At 45.7% G+C, this 17,339-nt stretch overlaps 2 protein-coding genes across 5 annotated transcripts; one reads left to right on the top strand and one right to left on the bottom strand.

Moving 5' to 3' along the window:
* The first annotated feature begins 1,591 nt into the window (after nt 1-1,591).
* On the top strand, nt 1,592-6,081 carry ube2m (ubiquitin conjugating enzyme E2 M). The gene is made up of 6 exons (XM_073493875.1): nt 1,592-1,856; nt 2,670-2,764; nt 3,248-3,286; nt 3,478-3,581; nt 4,526-4,589; nt 5,356-6,081. Exons 1-6 carry the CDS (start codon nt 1,742-1,744, stop codon nt 5,494-5,496), a joined length of 558 nt encoding a protein of 185 aa, XP_073349976.1. The 5' UTR covers nt 1,592-1,741; the 3' UTR covers nt 5,497-6,081.
* Nucleotides 6,082-8,212: 2,131 nt separating this feature from the next.
* Nucleotides 8,213-15,680, bottom strand: LOC141019804 (E3 ubiquitin-protein ligase TRIM39-like). Of its 4 annotated transcripts, XR_012180790.1 has the most exons (13): nt 15,603-15,680; nt 14,382-14,505; nt 12,721-13,146; nt 12,206-12,310; nt 12,012-12,107; nt 11,655-11,888; nt 11,331-11,508; nt 11,157-11,246; nt 11,016-11,069; nt 9,864-10,039; nt 9,630-9,785; nt 8,598-9,161; nt 8,213-8,534 (listed from the first exon to the last, which is right to left on the bottom strand). XR_012180790.1 is itself a non-coding variant. In XM_073494813.1 (12 exons), the coding sequence occupies exons 2-12, from the start codon at nt 14,499-14,501 to the stop codon at nt 8,955-8,957; spliced, it is 1,842 nt and encodes a 613-aa protein (XP_073350914.1). In that variant the 5' UTR covers nt 14,502-14,505; nt 15,603-15,680; the 3' UTR covers nt 8,213-8,954. The 4 variants fall into 4 exon arrangements, 3 of the variants coding, with proteins under 3 accessions (XP_073350914.1, XP_073350916.1, XP_073350917.1); XM_073494813.1 differs by having other exon boundaries at nt 8,213-9,161; XM_073494815.1 differs by having other exon boundaries at nt 8,213-9,161; nt 14,382-14,508; nt 15,603-15,621.
* Nucleotides 15,681-17,339: the final 1,659 nt, after the last annotated feature.

Here is a 17,339-nt window from a genome sequence, read left to right as displayed (position 1 = left end):
GCCTCCTGCTGCAGCTGCTGCTTATCTGCACAGGAGGGACGCTGGTGAGGAGGGCTGGCCCAGTCCTGGGACTGTCAGGAGGCAGGGGCACAAACAAACAAACAAACAAACAAACAAACAAACAAACAAACAAACAGACAGACAGACAGACAGACAGACAGACAGACAGACAGACAGACAGACAGACAGACAAAACAGACAAACAAACAAACAAACAGACAAACAAACAGACAGACAGACAGACAGACAAACAAAACAAACAGACAGACAGACAGACAGACAGACAGACAGACAAACAAACAGACAAACAAACAGACAGACAGACAGACAGACAGACAGACAGACAGACAAACAGACAGACAGACAGACAGACAGACAGACAGACAAAACAGACAAACAAACAAACAAACAGACAAACAAACAGACAGACAGACAGACAGACAAACAAAACAAACAGACAGACAGACAGACAGACAGACAGACAGACAGACAAACAAACAGACAAACAAACAGACAGACAGACAGACAGACAGACAGACAGACAAACAAACAAACAGACAGACAGACAGACAGACAAACAAACAAACAAACAAACAAACAGACAGACAGAGAGACAGACAGACAAACAAACAAACTGGTCTGCTGCTCTGTTTGTCTGTTGGTCTGTTGGTTTGTTGGTCTGTTGGTCTTTGCAAATGTTTAATCTGATTTAATATTTTCTGGCGGGTCGAGGTTTGTTAGATGTGACAGACGTTTCATGTCATGTTTGTTGTTGTTGTTGTTGTTGTTGTACGCTGCTACTGGATGTCTAATCAATCAGTAAAGTATCTATAATCTATAATCTATAATCTATACCTGTATCCTAATAAATTATCAGTTTAAAATAATAAAATACTTTCTTGGTAACATTGTATATTAAAGACGTAACTACGTAATGTTTGTGATAAACTGACTGTGATATAAAAAGTATCCTAAAGTCGTACTCGAGTAAAAGTCTTAAAGTATCTGATGTTAAATGTAACTAAGTACTTAGTTACATTCATACTTGTCAGTGTTGTTAAAAGTGCCCAAAAGTCAGACTTGAATAAAAGTAAAGATTTGGTGTTAAAATGTTACGTTGGTAAAAGTGAAAGTCACATATGAATACTTGAATACTTGAGTAAAAGTCTGATGTTAAAAGTACTTAAGTATCAAAAGTATCAGTAAAGTACCTGATCCATATATTTATTTATACCTCAAATACCACAATGTAAAAGTAATCCGTTACAAGTAAAAGTCCTGCATTCAAAATCCTGCTTCAGTCAAAGTACAGAAGTAATCTGACAGGTTGAAGTAATAAAGTACCTGAACATTGTACAGTACTTGAGTAAATGTACTTAGTTACATTCAATATCTGCTGCTTGTGCTGGGGGGGGGGGGGGTATCTGGGTGTTTGTCCCGCCGCTGCGCTGCGCGGCGCGGTGCGGTGCGGTGCGGTGCGGTGCGGGCTCCCTCCCCTCCCTCCCCTCTCTCCTCCCCCCGCCTCCCCCTGCTCTGCCCGGCCTCTCTGCTAGCTAACAGGCTAGGCTAGCTCGGCGGCTAGCATCTCTCTCAGTGTAATTAGTTGAGACGCACCGGCTCCATCAACATCACGGTGCCGTTCGGACTGAAGCGACTCTCTGAAAACCCACAGCCGGCACAGACAGACCGCGCACACCGCAGGGACGCAGAGTATAGGCATCCAATTATCAAATAACTGAAGATGATTAAGCTTTTTTCCCTGAAGCAGCAGAAGAAAGACGAGGAATCTGCTGGAGGAAACAGAACAGGAGCCGGGGGTAAAAAAGCCAGCGCGGCCCAGCTCCGAATACAGAAAGGTAGGCGAGTCAACAGCACCAGTACCCGGTTAGCTGGTCCTGGCTGCCGGGCTCACTGGTTACCTATAAACCACAGGGTAACAGGACCCCCCGTCAGTGGCCAGGATCCAGAAACACAGAGAGTAAAAGCGGGCTGTTATTATAACTCAGGCCAGCAGCTAGCACGCTAACTTTAGCCTGAAGTGGTGTTAGCTAACCGCGGCTAGCTTGTTCTATATTTGAAAACAAAACGCAGACAGCCAGTCAGAAGCGTCTCAGGCTAACACGTTAGCACACAGCTAACACTTAACAACACTCAACCCGGGACAGATCTCACAATAATAACCAGCTCACACTTTACAGCAGCGACACATCATAACGTTTCTTTAGGTTGATTTTTTTTTTTAGGCTAGTTAGCTAACACCAGATAGCTTTTAACTAGCTAACTTGCTGTGTCAGCTCTCTGTTTATTTGTCCACAGGGTGACTAACTTCTTCTTTACCTTTGGTTAAATTTCACTGAGGGCAGGACGTGTTTGATTGGCAGCTAACGAGTTGGTTCTGGTGCCATCAAACTTTCCGTCAGTCAGATTTCAGCCAGTTAATAAACGCAGTGGATTCTCACTGAACTCCTGGAGGTGACATAAAAACACGACCTGAACAACTTCCTGATGAAGCAGCTGTCTGAAACACACCTGTGAGCACACACACGACAGATCTGACAGGCAGTGTGTTCATGTGAGGGAGCAGCAGCTTCTCCTCACACTGTCACACACCTGGTCAGGTGGTTCAGCTGTGTCATCCAGGTGGACGGTGTTTCCTGTTTGTGTTTCAGACATCAATGAGTTGAACCTGCCAAAGACGTGTGAGATCAACTTCCCCGATGACGATGACCTCCTCAACTTCAGACTCATCATCTCACCAGACGAGGTGTGTGTGTGTGTGTGTGTGTGTGTGGTGTTCATGGAGGACAGACTCAGTAACAACATGTAAATAAGTAAATGTGTTTGATCTCTGAAGTCATCACAGAATAATAATGTTCGATCTAAATGACCTCGTTATCATCAGAAACGTGTTATTACGTGATGATGACACTTAAATAACTTGTGTGAGATGTAATTTGATATGAAGAGCAGGACGGAGACGGTCTCGCCCTGACAGGTACAAACATTATTAGTACTGAAGTAAAAGTACTCGCTGTGCAGAGTCGCTGCTGTCAGTGTTGCAGTCTGACATGATTATAAATGTGTTAACATGCCGGCGACAGTTCGGTGACAGCAGAGCTCATTTAATAAACTGATGATGTCATCTGTGTTTAAAACTCAAACTCTGAAGTGATTTGAAGTAAAAATGAAGTAGAAGTACACAGAAGAAGTACACAGTGTGTAAGATGTGTGTGTGTTTGTCTCACAGGGCTTTTACAAAGGAGGAAAGTTTGTCTTCAGCTTTAAGGTGAGAAACACCTGGAAACACCTGGAATCACCTGGAATCACCTGCCCTCTGTGTCCTCCTGTCTTTCTGTCTTTATCTTAACTCTTACAGTAAATTCAGTCAAATACACAAAGTACACACAGTACTGTACATGAACTCTAGTGTGTGTGTGTGTGTGTGTGTGTGTGTGTGTGTGTGTGTGTGTGTGTCAGGTAGGACAGGGTTACCCCCACGACCCCCCCAAGGTAAAGTGTGAGACGATGGTGTATCACCCCAACATCGACCTGGAAGGAAACGTCTGCCTAAATATCTTAAGGTCAGTTTGACTGAATGATCTGAACTTAATGTCCACTAACTGGTTCTGGTTCTGGTTCTGGTCGTGTATCGTGTCCTCCACCTGTCACACTGTGTCGTCATGGGAACATGAAGCTCGTGTCAGGTTCTCAGGTTTCCTGTGTGAGAACATTAAAACTAGACTCTGACAGCAGGTGAGAGTTTCTGATTGAAGCAGCTCCACTGAACTCTGAGTTCTGTGGACCTGCTGATTGATCCGACCTGGTGACATTAAAAAACTGTAATTATTACACAGAACCAACCTGCTGTGTGTTTATGTCGGTCGTGTGGAGGCGTCAGTATTAAACTGACACTGTTTTACAACCAGTTAAAACATTTAAGAAACACTGTTTTTAACGTATTACTATTAAATTAATTACCAACTGTTCTGATCATCTTTTGGTCCGTCTGAGTCAGAACCTTCAGAACAAAGTCTAACTTGTCTGACGTCGGCTCATAAACTGTGACAGTGAACTGAATGTTTGACCAAACAACGCGGTGAAAACCATCGTTAGCTGCAGGTCGTCACAGATAACTGCAAAATTAAAACATATTCAAATAATATTGATATCATGTTAATAATACATGATAATATCTTGTAAAAAATAATAGTTCAATTGTTTCTTTCTGTTAAATAGCAGGTGGCAGTAATGCACCTTAACCGCTTAGCTGCTAGCTGTTAGCTGCTAGCTAGATAAAATCGTTAGTGAATCTGACGTGAGGACAAACCAGCCGAAGCCTCATAAAAGACTTTATGAAGAAGGGTTAGGGTTCGTTTCTTTTTTATGGAAGCTATAAATTCACTTTCCTCCACATGTTGAAAACATGAAGCATCTTTCCTGGTTGAACAGTTTAGATGACATCATGTTGTTGTTGTTGTTGTTGTTGTTGTCGTCGTCTTTAACTGTGTCTGTTGTGTCTCCACAGAGAGGACTGGAAGCCTGTGTTGACAATAAACTCCATCATCTACGGTCTACAGTATCTATTTCTAGTGAGTTTCCTTCAGTTCTTCAGGCCGTCAGTAACAGTTACATCACACTGTGGACTTCACTGTGCTCATGTCAGGGTCCTCGACAGTCCTCCAGCTGAGACGCAGTGGAGGACAGATCACGTGTTTCTGTAGCTAACTGCAGTTAGCATCGCTCTGGTTCCTCTGTGGGATTATTGAACTGGATTCTGGATTATTACAGAAGATAATCTGAAGTTTCTGATCCGTCCAGGTTCTGTTCATCCAGATAATCTCCACAGATGAACTCCACGCTGATGTTTAAATGTGTAGCAGTAAAAAGCTAATGCTAGGCTACAAACAGACGACATCACGGCCACATGACTTAAACGTCTCCACCACTGAGCGTCTTACTGCACAATTACTCTCCAGGTTTTCTATAAACTGATCAATGTACGAGTTGTAAAGTCAGAGTCAGAACAGTGTGTAACTAAAGTGGCCTGTAAAGACGGACTAGTGAGCAGATGAGTCTCCGTGTTCGCTGTGAGGACGTTTAATGTCCCCGACAACCTCTGTAGTCTCATTCAGACACTTGTTAGCAACCGCTAACTGTTTTTAACACATGAAGAGCTTTATAATTAAACTGTGGGAATGTTTTGCGGACGCCCCTCAGCCGTCGTAGCTTAAAGTCCGTATTATAAACACTACTGCCCCCTGCAGGCAACATGTGTCCTGATCTGATTCAAACCTCCTCACAGTGTTCATATGTTAATGTGACTCCCCCATGTCCTCCCCCGTCCTCCCCCTGCAGGAGCCGAACCCTGAGGATCCGTTGAACAAGGAGGCGGCAGAAGTCCTCCAGACGAACCGGCGGCTCTTCGAGCAGAACGTCCAACGCTCTCTGAGGGGCGGATACGTGGGCGCCACCTACTTCGAGAGGTGTCTTAAATAACTCGGCGTCCAACCATTCTCCAAACTCCCCCACCCCTCCCCCTACACTCCTCACCTCCTCCTCCCCCTCTGCCTCACCTCCTCCTCCTCCTCCTCCTCAGTCCTGCTCGTTGGCAGCAGCAGGAGCAGGAGACAGAAAGCAGCACGCCAGAAGACGCTTTTCTGTTTCAAAACAAAAGAAGACGAAGAAACCCTCCCCTCCTCCTCCTCCTCCTCCTCCTCCCTTCGTCTCCCCCTCCTCCTCCCTTCCTCCCATAATTCTCTCTGTTTTACTTCCAAGACGCAGCATTCAGCCGTTTACACGCCACAGGGGGACGCCGACACACACATACACACACACAGGAACTGGACTTGAAAAGATGGCCGCCAGTGAGTGGCGGCCGAGGGGGAGGGAGGGGGGGAGGGAGGGAGGGGAGGCAGGTGTGGGTGGTCCGTGAATGTTGCTCGGGTGAGTTGGTGATTCAGAGAACGCCACAACACTGATGATGATGATGATGACGACACCCACATGATTTTCTTTTATTTTTTTATGTTGTACGTGGCGAACATACCTGCGGCAGACAGGTGGTCAGAAGGACACGCCCCCTCCCTCTGCCGCCATTTGTTTGTTCGTCAGCCGGCAGCAAACTCCAAACTCACAGGCGGCGTTCTTCATCCGCCGGCTCTCTGCGCGAGGTGTCTCTGGGAAGGTTGCCTGGCAAAGAAATCACTACGCCAGGAAGTAGTTCCTCCCAAAACTACAACTTATCATCAATCAGCGAGCAGCGACTCCACAACTGTAGGAAAACATTGACAAGATGGAGGGGAGGGGCTTGTAATCTGATATGGGAGGGACTAATCAGAGTGGGAGGGGCTAATCATTAGGGAGGAGCTAATCAGTGTGGGAGGAGCTGTGATGCGCCTTAAAAAGTCCGTTGTGAGACAGGTTGTGTGAAGGCAACATGTGGAGTTAGTTTTCAGCTGGACGTTTCATGTCCAGTGAGGGGGAGTGGTCAGTCAGAGTGGGAGGGGCTTTATGGGTGACAGTGGGAGGAGCTTCTGAGTCACAACACGTTCAGGTACGCCTTAAAAAGTTCCTTAAAACAAGCTGGCAGTGTAGTTTTCAGCCTGCAATGACTCAGCAACTGTAGGTGTAATGATGTCAGCACTGGAGGGCGGGGCTTGTGAGTACGGGGGGCGGGGCTTCTGAGCCGCAGTTGAATCAGGTTTGCCTTAAAAAGTTCTTAAAAGCAGAAATCTAGAGAGTTTTCATCCAGCAGTGACTCCACAGCTGGATGAATGATGATGTCACTGCTGGGGGGAGGAGCTTGTGAGTGGGTGGGGCCTATGACTCAATGTGGGTGGAGCTAATGCATCTTAAAATGTCCGTCAGTGTGAGACATGAACACAGATCTGTTCTCAAACGGCAGTCAGTCGGAGTAAATCGGAAGCTGCAGCTGGTCACATGACTGGTGAGCTGCAGGTGTGACGGGTGCGACAGGTGCGACAGGTGGAGGTGAACTCAGCTGTCATGACCTCTGTTTGCTCATTGAACCTGCCGCGATGACCAGTTTGGAGTTTGCTGCTGAATCACACACACACACACACACACTCAGCGTCAGGGGGCGGAGCGTCGTGTCAGGTGGGCGGGGCTGTTGTCGGAGGGGTAGGGGATCAGTGTGTTTGTGTAAAGGGGGGGGGGTGGGCGGGGTTTATGTGGGAGGGGGAGGGGCTTTATGATTTCATTTTGGCGGGTGGGAGGGTTGTTGTGGGCGGGGCTTAAAATGTTAACGATTCTATTGTGTATATTGAAACCCCAGCTGTTCACATTGACTGCAATATGATTTATGTTAAATAAAATATGAACTTGAATGATTATAACTGTTGAGACGTCACTAACACACACACGCACACACACACACACACACACAGTTCACATCAGTGTGTGATCTCCTCACATGTGCAGAACTTGCCTTAGAAACATCACGTTTTTAAGTTTTCTTCAGTATCACAGTGATCCAGTGACAGTTGTCTGTACGCACATGAGTTCACTGCGAACAGGAAGCGCTAACAGCTAATTCGGCAAAGCTCTAGTGGAGTTTGAGGTTTGTTTGGGTTTCCCGGTTTAAATCAAGCCTCCAGCTTCTTCAGTTGTTTAGCTGAATGCTGCAGAAATGTTTTGTGGACTACAAGACTTCACCAATTTCTGATGAAAACCTGAATTTAGTTGAAAAAAGAAAACAAACTCAGGGAAGTTAAATTGAAATGTAACCTAATGTGAATCATACTGCTGTAATCTGATACTGTAATCTGATACTGTATCTGAACTAACATTATTCAGTTTATATTAAACTGTTTCTATACGTCTAAAAGTGCATTTCCCCAAAGAAGGAAGTGGAGCAAACACAAGGTTGAAGGTCCGAATCTCAACATCAGCTACTACTGCTAGTACTACTACTACTACCACCACGACAGCCTTTACTATTACTACTTTTATTACCGCTGCTACTACAACTACTAGTACTACTACTGCTACAGCACCAGCACTAGAACTACTACTAGTACTAATACTACTTCTACTACTAGTGCTACTAAAACTACAACTGCCAATTCTACTCCTACCACCAGTCAAACACTCCGCTGTCATTCATTATTGATTCATTATTGATCACTGCAGCAGGGTTTGATTACACACACACACACACACACACACACACACACACACACAGAGTCAGAAACACGTGTGATGTTCGTCTTTATTTAACAGTTTTGCTCATGTACATAAAAACGGACGTTCATACAGGTGACCAGGTGTCGTCAGTGAATCCTCACGATTGGCTGACAGCCGGGGGGGGCGGAGACAGGAAGTCAAACTTTAAAATGGTCTTTGTGTGTGGGTGTTAGGATTCTGATTAAAACACATTTTTTCATGACATTTTCATCTTTTAAGCACAATTTGCACTTTAAATCTCAACTCTGTTTATATTTATTAATGAATTGATTTGACTTACAGGCCTGTAAAACATGAGTCTGACCTGAAACACCAGCAGTGAGTCTGACCTGAAACAGTGAGTCTGACCTGAAACATCTGCAGTGAGTCTGACCTGAAACAGTGAGTCTGACCTGAAACATCTGCAGTGAGTCTCGGTGTTCCTGCAGCGTTTCTTTTCCACCATGACAGAAATATGTGTTTATTTTCTGGTTCCTGGAGCATGAAAACATCTGGTTAAACCTGACGGGGGACCTTGTAACAATGAGGAACCTTTGACAGTCAGTCCGTGTTGCTCTGTCACGGTGACATCGTCTCACTGCTGCATGTTTCCACTTCTGTCACATGAACAAACCAGAATCTGCTACACCTGAGCTGAGATTCAGTTTCTGAGCTGGACGCCTCAACAGACAACATCCCAGTGCTCCTCCCTCGTCCCTCCTCCCCTCAGGTCTTGACCCCCTTCATCCCTGGTCTTTGTCCCTCGTCCCTCAGGCCAGCTGGTGCTGGGTGGTCATGAGGACCAGCGGGACCTCTTTGTCTCCGGTGCCCAGCAGAGGAAACATCCTCTCTGTGAACTCGGAGGTTCCAGTGAAGCTGTAGATCTCTGAGCCCGACTTCACGTTATAAAAGGACACCTGACCCTCGTCCATGTCCAGGAACACGCCCACCTGACGCAGCTTCGGAGGACTCTTCACCTGCACGACACACACACACACACACACACACACACACACACACACACACACACACACACACACACGTGTCACCTTATGTTTTAAAATTTTCTTATTATCTCGAAAAAACATTATTTTACAAAAGCTGATAGAGACAGAATCATAATTCATTAATGACCTCTGTTCATAATATAATATAATATAAAATAATATAATATAAAATAATATAATATACAATATGACATAATATAATGTAATGTAAAATATAAAATAATATAAAATAATATAATATAATTTAATGTAATATAATATAATATAATATAAAATAATATAATATATAACATAATATAATGTAATGTAAAATAATATAAAACAATATAATATAATATAATATAATATAATATAATATATAATGTAATATAATATAATATAAAATAATATAATATATAATATAATATAATATAATATAATATAATATAATATGCAGACCTTGGTAAGAGGCGGTGCTGTGAGCGCTCGCAGGTGGCTGCCGCTCCACCAGATGGCGTAGTATCCGTTAGCGGGGCTCATGTCAAACAGTCCTTTCCTCTGAGCCGACTCGCTGACCACGCCCAGCTTCCAGTCCTTGCTCTCTCCAACAAACACCTGCACAGGTGGAAACAGAGAGTTAGACGTCACACACCTGGTCCTGGATCAGTGTCACCTGTGCGTCCTGAGTCTGACCTCCCAGTAGTGCCGCCCGGTGCTGAAGCCCTCTTTAGCGATGACGCAGGACCAGACGTCGAAGCGCTGCTGACTGTTTCTGTAGAACTGCAGCTTCTCTCCTCTCTTCACCTGCTTCCTGTCCTCAGACAGGATCAGGAACGGATACGCCGTCACCGGGTTCAACACCACGTCCTCTGGAAACAACAAGGTCACGTTAACAAAGAGTGACGCCCCCTGAGGCAGAAACTGTCATCGCACGCTGAAAGTTAAAAACAAATCTGCTACGAGTACGTTTGACCAGAGGGGGGCGCCATGTTGTTCCCTAAATCAAAGGGTTTATCATCTGTACGGTGGCCTTGTTAGGACATCTCAGACTGTCGGACTCAGCTAACTGCCAACAGCAGAATATTAGCTTATATGTGGTTACAGCAGATTGCTAATGTTAGCAGGCTTAGACTAAACAACAACAACAACAACAACAACACTGACCAATTAAAATACTTTGTCCGACTCAGCTTTCTTTATCTTTAGTGTTCGCTCAGCTTTGAGCTATGCTAACCTGTTAGCATGCTAGAATACTAGAGTTCTAACCCTGAATACTAGCTTAAATGTACTTAGGCTCAGCTGTAATCAGAGCGGACAGCTAATGTTAGCAGGCTAACATGCATTTAGCATTTAGCTCAGGCCACAGCTAACGATTAATGAAGCTGGTCTGAATAATAACAACAAGAAGAACAAAGTGGACTTGAGTATTTCCACTTTCAGTTACTTCACACTTCCACTCTGTTACATTTTGGAGGCAAATATTGTACCGTTTACTCCACTACTTTTGTTTGATAGCTTTAGTTACTAGTTACTTTACAGATTACATGTTGCATCAGAGCCAAAGTAGCAAATTTTAAATGTATTTATTTAACACTGATTCTGATGATCACAAAATGCTGAGGCCAGGCTGATACTCAGTTACTCAAGAACGATACTCAGTTACTTTAACTCAAGAACGATACTCAGTTACTTTAACTCAAGAACGATACTCAGTTACTTTAACTCAAGAACGATACTCAGTTACTTTAACACTGTGTAGTTCCTGCATTGGATCACATGGATGACCCCGTGCTGCTGATTGACAGGTCATTAACGGGTCACAGGTGAGATGATGTCATAACTCACCCATGTAGACTCGGGCCTTCTTGTGTCCTGTGACCAGTTTGTTCTTCTTCAGATCTGCAGGGAGACAGGAAACAGTCAGTCGTTCTTTCACAGTAAAAGTCGATGTTATTGGTGCTGTGTGACGACGGATCAGTCACCGACCTCTCAGAGACCACTGGCTCTTCCTCAGGCTGGCGGTGCTCGCTCTCAGGCTCATCATGCTCTCTGCCGCCATCAGATCACCAGACGAGACTGAAACAGACGACGCGGGTCAGTGTTTGTGTTTCATGTTAGAACTGGAACATTGTCCTCATGGTCTGATCAGCTGTGACTCACAGGAGCCTCTGGCGCCTCGGGACCGGACCTCCCCCATCCTGATGTCGTCCATCTTGTCCTTCACCTCAGACAGAGCGCTCTTCACCTCCCCCAGCTGGAAGTGGAGGGAGAACTCCTCGTCCTCGTCCGGCTCGTTCTGCTGATCCTCCGCCAGAGGAGCCGTGGCCTCCTCATAACTCTGAGGAGGGGGGGAGGGGTCAGAGGTCACGCTAACAGACTGGGGCTAAAGCTAACAGGTCTAAAGTCATGATATCATGCTAACAGACTGATGCTAAGCTAACAGTCATTGTCACCAGGCGATGATGGAATAAAGGACACTCTCACCTGCAGGAAGCCGATGTGATCCTGACTGATAGCCTGGACCTCCAGCGTGGCCCTCCTGTCCGTCAGCAGGCTAAGCTCCGCCTCCAGACGGGTCACCAGCCCCTCCCCCTTTGACATCACGGCGTCCAGCTGATTCTCGATCCCGCCCACCACCTGAGACCGGATCCTGTCCAACGAGCTGGACACCTGGTCCAGGAGCTGCTCCACCTCGCCTCGCTCTCCGTCTGCGTACGTCTGAAGAGAAAACAGGAAGTGACAGAACGCTTAAAACGGCTCAAAGTAACGGATCAATAAATGAATCAATAAATGAATCATTGTATTAAATAATTCACAGGATGTATATAAAAGATGTCTGACTTTGACTCCATCCAGTTTCCTCTTCAGCTGAGTCACGTGAATCTCTTTCTCTTTGATCCGGTTCAGGATCTCCTGCTCCGTCCTCGCTACCTGTTTCTGAGCACACAGGTGAGCAGAGTCGCTGTCATTGGCTGAGCTCGTTGTCACATGAGGACAACTCATCGTCACAGTAATAAGGCCACACCCTCCTCTACCTGTTTGCTGAGCCTCTCGGTTTGGACCGAGACGGTTTTGTGTGTTCGATGTTCCTCCAGGACACAGATGGCACAGATGCAGCGCTGACATGTCCGACAGTACACCTGGACAAGTGAACGCATCAGGAGATCATCAAGGTAAAGAGCAGAGTCATCAACATGTTGAGGCGTGGATCAGTTACTTTTACTGCTACTTTAGATACTTAGTTACATTTAACATCAAATACTTTTTATATCACATCTGGAGATACGTGGTTTTCACTGGACAGGAAGGTAATCTGAAAAGTAACTAGTAACTAAAGCTGTCAACAAATGTAATGGAGTAAAAAGTACAATATGAAGTGTGAAGCAGCAGAAAATGGAAATACTCGAGTACCTCACAGTTGTACTTCAGTACAGTACTCGAGTAAATATACTTAGTTACACTCGTCAGTGCATCTGCCAGTGGAGTCTAACGAAGCTGTACAAACGTATTGATCACCTATTGATCAGTGGCAGTGCGCATGCGCCCTCACCTCCAGCAGGCGGCGGTGTGCGGTGCAGGTGCGGCCCCTCAGCGCCTCCTGCGGGTCCATCAGCGGGTGTTTGGCGTAGAAGGGCGTGGTCTCATGCGGCCTCACGTGCTCCGCGCAGTAGGCGGCGGTGCAGGTGAGACAGGAGCTGACGGCGGGCTGCTTCACACCTGTGCACACGTCACACCACACCACCTCCTCACCTGACGCCGTCAGGAACGGGTTGGTGCCGCCCGGGTCCGGACCCGCCTCCACGGAGCCCGGCAGCGGCGCGTTGAACCCAGCGGCGCCGTAACGAGCCGCTTTGTATTTATCTGCGATGAGAGCGAAGACTTTGTTGACGCTGAGACGAGGACGCTCCTCAAACTGACGCTTACACAGAGGACACGTGCACAGCGGGCTGGACGCCCAGTAACCTCCTATACAGGCCTGAGAGGAGGAGAGGAGGAGGTGCAGGAGAGGGGGGGGGGGGAGGAGGAGGAGAGGAGAGGAGAGGAGGTGGAGAGGGGGAGGAGGAGGAGGTGCAGGAGAGGAGGAGAGGAGAGGAGGTGGAGGAGGAGGTGCAGGAGGGGGGGAGGAGAGGAGAGGAGGTGGAGGAGGAGGTGCAGGAGGGGGGGGGGGAGAGGGGGGAGGAGAGAGGAGGTGCAGGAGAGGAGAGGAGGAGAGGAGAGGAGAGAGGAGGTGCAGGAGAGGAGAGGAGGAGGTGCAGGAGAGGAGAGGAGGAGGAGGAGAGGAGAGGAGAGGAGGAGGAGAGGAGCAGGAGGAGGAGAGAAGGAGGAGAGAGGAGGAAGGTGGTTCAGTAAACAGGATTTAGAAGCTCCACACTGAGTCCTCCATGTTTGTACGGGAGCCCAGAATGGACAAACCAAACACCGACTCTACAGAGAGGCTCTCATGGTTCTAGTGTTCTGTCTGGTCCAGTCTGCACCTTCACTGCTAGAAGCACCAAGTCCTACACACTGGACCTTTAAAGGAGCAGTTCACCCAAACATTAAACTCAGTCATCTCCTCCTGATGATATAAAGGCAGGCTCAGTCATCATCTCCTCCTGATGATATAAAGTCAGGCTCAGCCATCATCTCCTCCTGATGATATAAAGTCAGGCTCAGCCATCATCTCCTCCTGATGATATAAAGTCAGGCTCAGCCATCATCTCCTCCTGATGATATAAAGTCAGGCTCAGCCATCATCTCCTCCTGATGATATAAAGTCAGGCTCAGCCATCATCTCCTCCTGATGATATAAAGTCAGGTGAAGTCTCGTAGTCCACAGAACATTTCTGGAGCTTCACAGTAAAACAGAGTTGCAGCGTTCTGCTGAACAGCTGAAGCAGCTGGAGATGATTTAAACATCAGATGTCTCCATGCAGCTCGTCTGCTGTGATCACAGAGATCAACCTGACCTGAGGAGATGATGTTTACATTCTCCACATGCGGTCGAGCTCGAACACACTAACACTGTTATGTGTTGATGATGACTGAGGTTAATGTTTGTGTGAACTGTTCCTTTAATCTGCAGCTCTGATTCTTGTATTATAGAAAATAAATGTACATTTTGTGATGAGCAGGTTCAGCTGAGGCTTCAGGACCGACCTTCATGGATCAGACCTGCTGACCGGCTCTCAGGTGTGTGTGTGTGTGTGTGTGTGTGTGTGTGTGTGTTACCTGGCAGAAGTTGTGTCCGCAGGGTGTGGAGACGGGCTCGTCGAACAGATCCAGACAGATGGAGCAGGTTAACTCCTGCTCTGAGAACAGCTCTGGAGTGGCGGCCTCCGCCATCATCATACTGCTGCTGGAGGAGACACAGCTGAGTGTTAGCGCTGCTGTGCTAACTGTTAGCTTCACTTCTCTCAGAGGGTTCATCCTCAGGAGAGTTCAGATGTTTTCTCCACCCGTCACACTGAAAACACTCCTCACACTCCTTCAGCAGCTTCTGTACAGTCACATGAACTGAACTGGTCGTGTCCATGTACGGAAGCCTGAAACTGACGAAACTAAGAATAAAACAAATAATGACTCATAAAATTATTGTTATTAAATAAATGTACACATTCATTAATTTATAAAATGACATCAACTTCTGTTTTAATTTGCTCCGGTGTTTATTTACCTTTCCATTAATCACTTTACTCATTTATTTATCTTATAATTTGGTGTTTTTTTTTTCATTTTTAAAATGTTTATTTATGACAAACAAAGTTAAAATGAAAACATTAATAAATAGGTTTGGTAAATAAATAAAAAAGATACATTTCAAATGAAAACATTAATAAATAAATCAATACAAAAAGGTAAAAAAGAATTTAAAAGCAAAACAGAAATTGAATTAATGCGTCTCTTTATTTCTATATTGTTTTTTTTTACTGAACTGAGACAACAGGTAACATTCAGAGTGCTCCTCTCTGCAGTGTACTCATGGATGTAATAGATTACTTTGATACTGAAGAAAACTTAAAAACATGAAGTTTCTCTGAACCGTCTGATTTCTGAGTGGATTCGTTTCATGAAGTTTCGCGGCTGCAGCTCGTTCCTTCATTTCTCTGAGCGAGAACACAAACCAACAGGACCTCAGTCTGACGTCACGTCTCAGCGGTGACAAACAAAACTTTGTTCTCAGGCAGAATTAAAATCAGCTCGGTGACGCGTCGATGATCCTGCAGGTAAAACTGCAGCAGCTGTCAGGTGAGAGCGATCAGGTCGGACTACATTCCTCCTCAGACAAACTGAACCCCGACACACAAACAGATTTAACTCAAAGACAAAAATAACAAGCAGCCGTCAGGTGAGTCTGAGCTCACACACACACACACACACACACACACACACACACACACACACAGGTATGATAACACACACACAGGAGTGTGTGGGACGGTTGTTCTCTACCTGGCTGCAGCTTCTTCTCAGTGTTTCTGTCTCTAATGAGGCTGATAACCACCTGCTCTGAACAGGTGTGACCAGGAGGACAGGGGGCGTGGCCACCTCACCTGTATGTCAGGTGTGTTCAGTGTTACCTGTTTTCAGCAGAAACATCCTGAAACCAACAGCTTTAAATAAGGAACAGGAGTTTCTTGACATTCATACGCAGGATCGACGCTAAAGAACGACTCAGTGAAATAATATGTTGAATTAATAAAAATGAACGTCGACATTAATTCATTTATAAAATGTGGAAAACGTTTGTTCTGATTTGCTTTTGTATTAATTAATTACTTTCCTAAAGTTTCTGTTTATTCTCTCCTGTTTTTTCCCTTTTGCATGTTGTTCCTGATTTATTCACCCAAACGTATTGATTTATGTATTTTCTCTGTATGTTCTCGATCCAGTTCAGCTCCGTAGTGCTCATGAGCAAAATGATAAAAACTAATAAAAACAACAGACACTTTGACTTTGGAGTCTTCTGAGCCGATTCTGTTGAGTCGTAGTTTTACAGTTTCATCACTTTTACATTTTTACTAAAACACTTTGAACACGTTAAACACAAAGTGATGAAAGTGGACCGCTGCCTGCGACACATGAAGTTTGTCCTTTTATTTTTCAAAACATGCAAAATCAATCTTGTTCCAGCTGCAGTTCGGATCGCTCACTGAGCCTGATGCTCGTCTCGGTACCGGAGGGAGCGTCGCACCGCCGCAGGGAGGAACGCGTGTGAACAGAACTGAGACGGACACGGAAAAAACAGAAGAAGAAACTGTGGAGATGAAGTCCACACAGTTTTCTGTCTTCAGAGAACTGGAGGAGAGACTTCTGTCAACAGCTGTGTGCTAGCTAACGTTAGCCTCGAGGGCTACAACGGTTACTGTTGCCTGGCAACCCCTGTCGGCTGCTCCAGGAGGCCTCTCTCATTGGTTGTTGAGGTCCGACTCATGTGATCGTCCAGATCTAAACTGTAAATATCAAACATATCTGATATTATCGAGGCGACCCGATGAGTCTGTGAGGAGTTCTGGATCTGTGAACGCCTCACAGCACCAGATCATCTGGGCCCAACATCTGTACACCTGACGCCCCGACCACAGTCCTCCTCCAGATGTGGAGGGACGGATCAGGACTGAGTCCGGAGCCCGGCTCATCCAGACTCTCACTGTTTCATAAATCTTCTGGCTGTTGAACATTTAAGGTTTTGAATCAAAGTTGGATTCAAACTAACGACGACACTCGCTGTCGTCTGTAAAGATCATTTCACTGTTTGTACTCGTGTGAAGATACAACCATCCAAAACAACAGACACTCACTGTAATGTGACCAGAGGAGGCTGCTCTTCTACAGCTTTTGTGTATTTCAGGTCAGAACCCGGCTCGCTGTGTCCCCTGGTCTCCAGTCTTTATGCTAAGCTAGGCTAACCATGTCCTGACTGCAGCTGCGTGATCGTCCGTCTGAACGTGTCTACAAACGGTCTCCCTGAAAACTCTGAAGCTTTTCCTCCGTTTTATAAAAAGTTTGACTCTTGAATCGACCACATTTCTCTCACATCTGTGGAGGAAAACATGATAAAATCATTTTAAAGATATTAATCCTGTTTTTGTTTCAGAGCCCCAAATTCCAAAATGTCCTCCAACGTCCGAGTGTTGATCGTCTCCTTCTGAAGCCGCTTAAAACTAAAATGATTCATAATTAACCGTA

The sequence above is a fragment of the Pagrus major genome, chromosome 23, assembly GCF_040436345.1.
Source record: "Pagrus major chromosome 23, Pma_NU_1.0".
In the NCBI taxonomy this organism is placed as follows: Eukaryota; Metazoa; Chordata; class Actinopteri; order Spariformes; family Sparidae; genus Pagrus; species Pagrus major.
This window is presented reverse-complemented; position numbering and strand designations above follow the sequence as displayed.

Bases quoted from the DNA above. Each gene is read 5' to 3' on its own strand.
- LOC141019804 (XM_073494813.1), bottom strand. From the start codon at position 14,501: ATGATGATGGCGGAGGCCGCCACTCCAGAGCTGTTCTCAGAGCAGGAG. The intron at 11,889-12,011 runs GTCAGACATCTT...TTTTCTCTTCAG, and splicing joins GGAAACTGGATGGAGTCAAA to ACGTACGCAGACGGAGAGCG. The intron at 11,070-11,156 runs GTCGGTGACTGA...GTCTCCCTGCAG, and splicing joins GAGCCAGTGGTCTCTGAGAG to ATCTGAAGAAGAACAAACTG.
- ube2m (XM_073493875.1), top strand. From the start codon at position 1,742: ATGATTAAGCTTTTTTCCCTGAAGCAGCAGAAGAAAGACGAGGAATCT. The intron at 2,765-3,247 runs GTGTGTGTGTGT...TTTGTCTCACAG, and splicing joins TCATCATCTCACCAGACGAG to GGCTTTTACAAAGGAGGAAA. The intron at 3,287-3,477 runs GTGAGAAACACC...TGTGTGTGTCAG, and splicing joins AGTTTGTCTTCAGCTTTAAG to GTAGGACAGGGTTACCCCCA.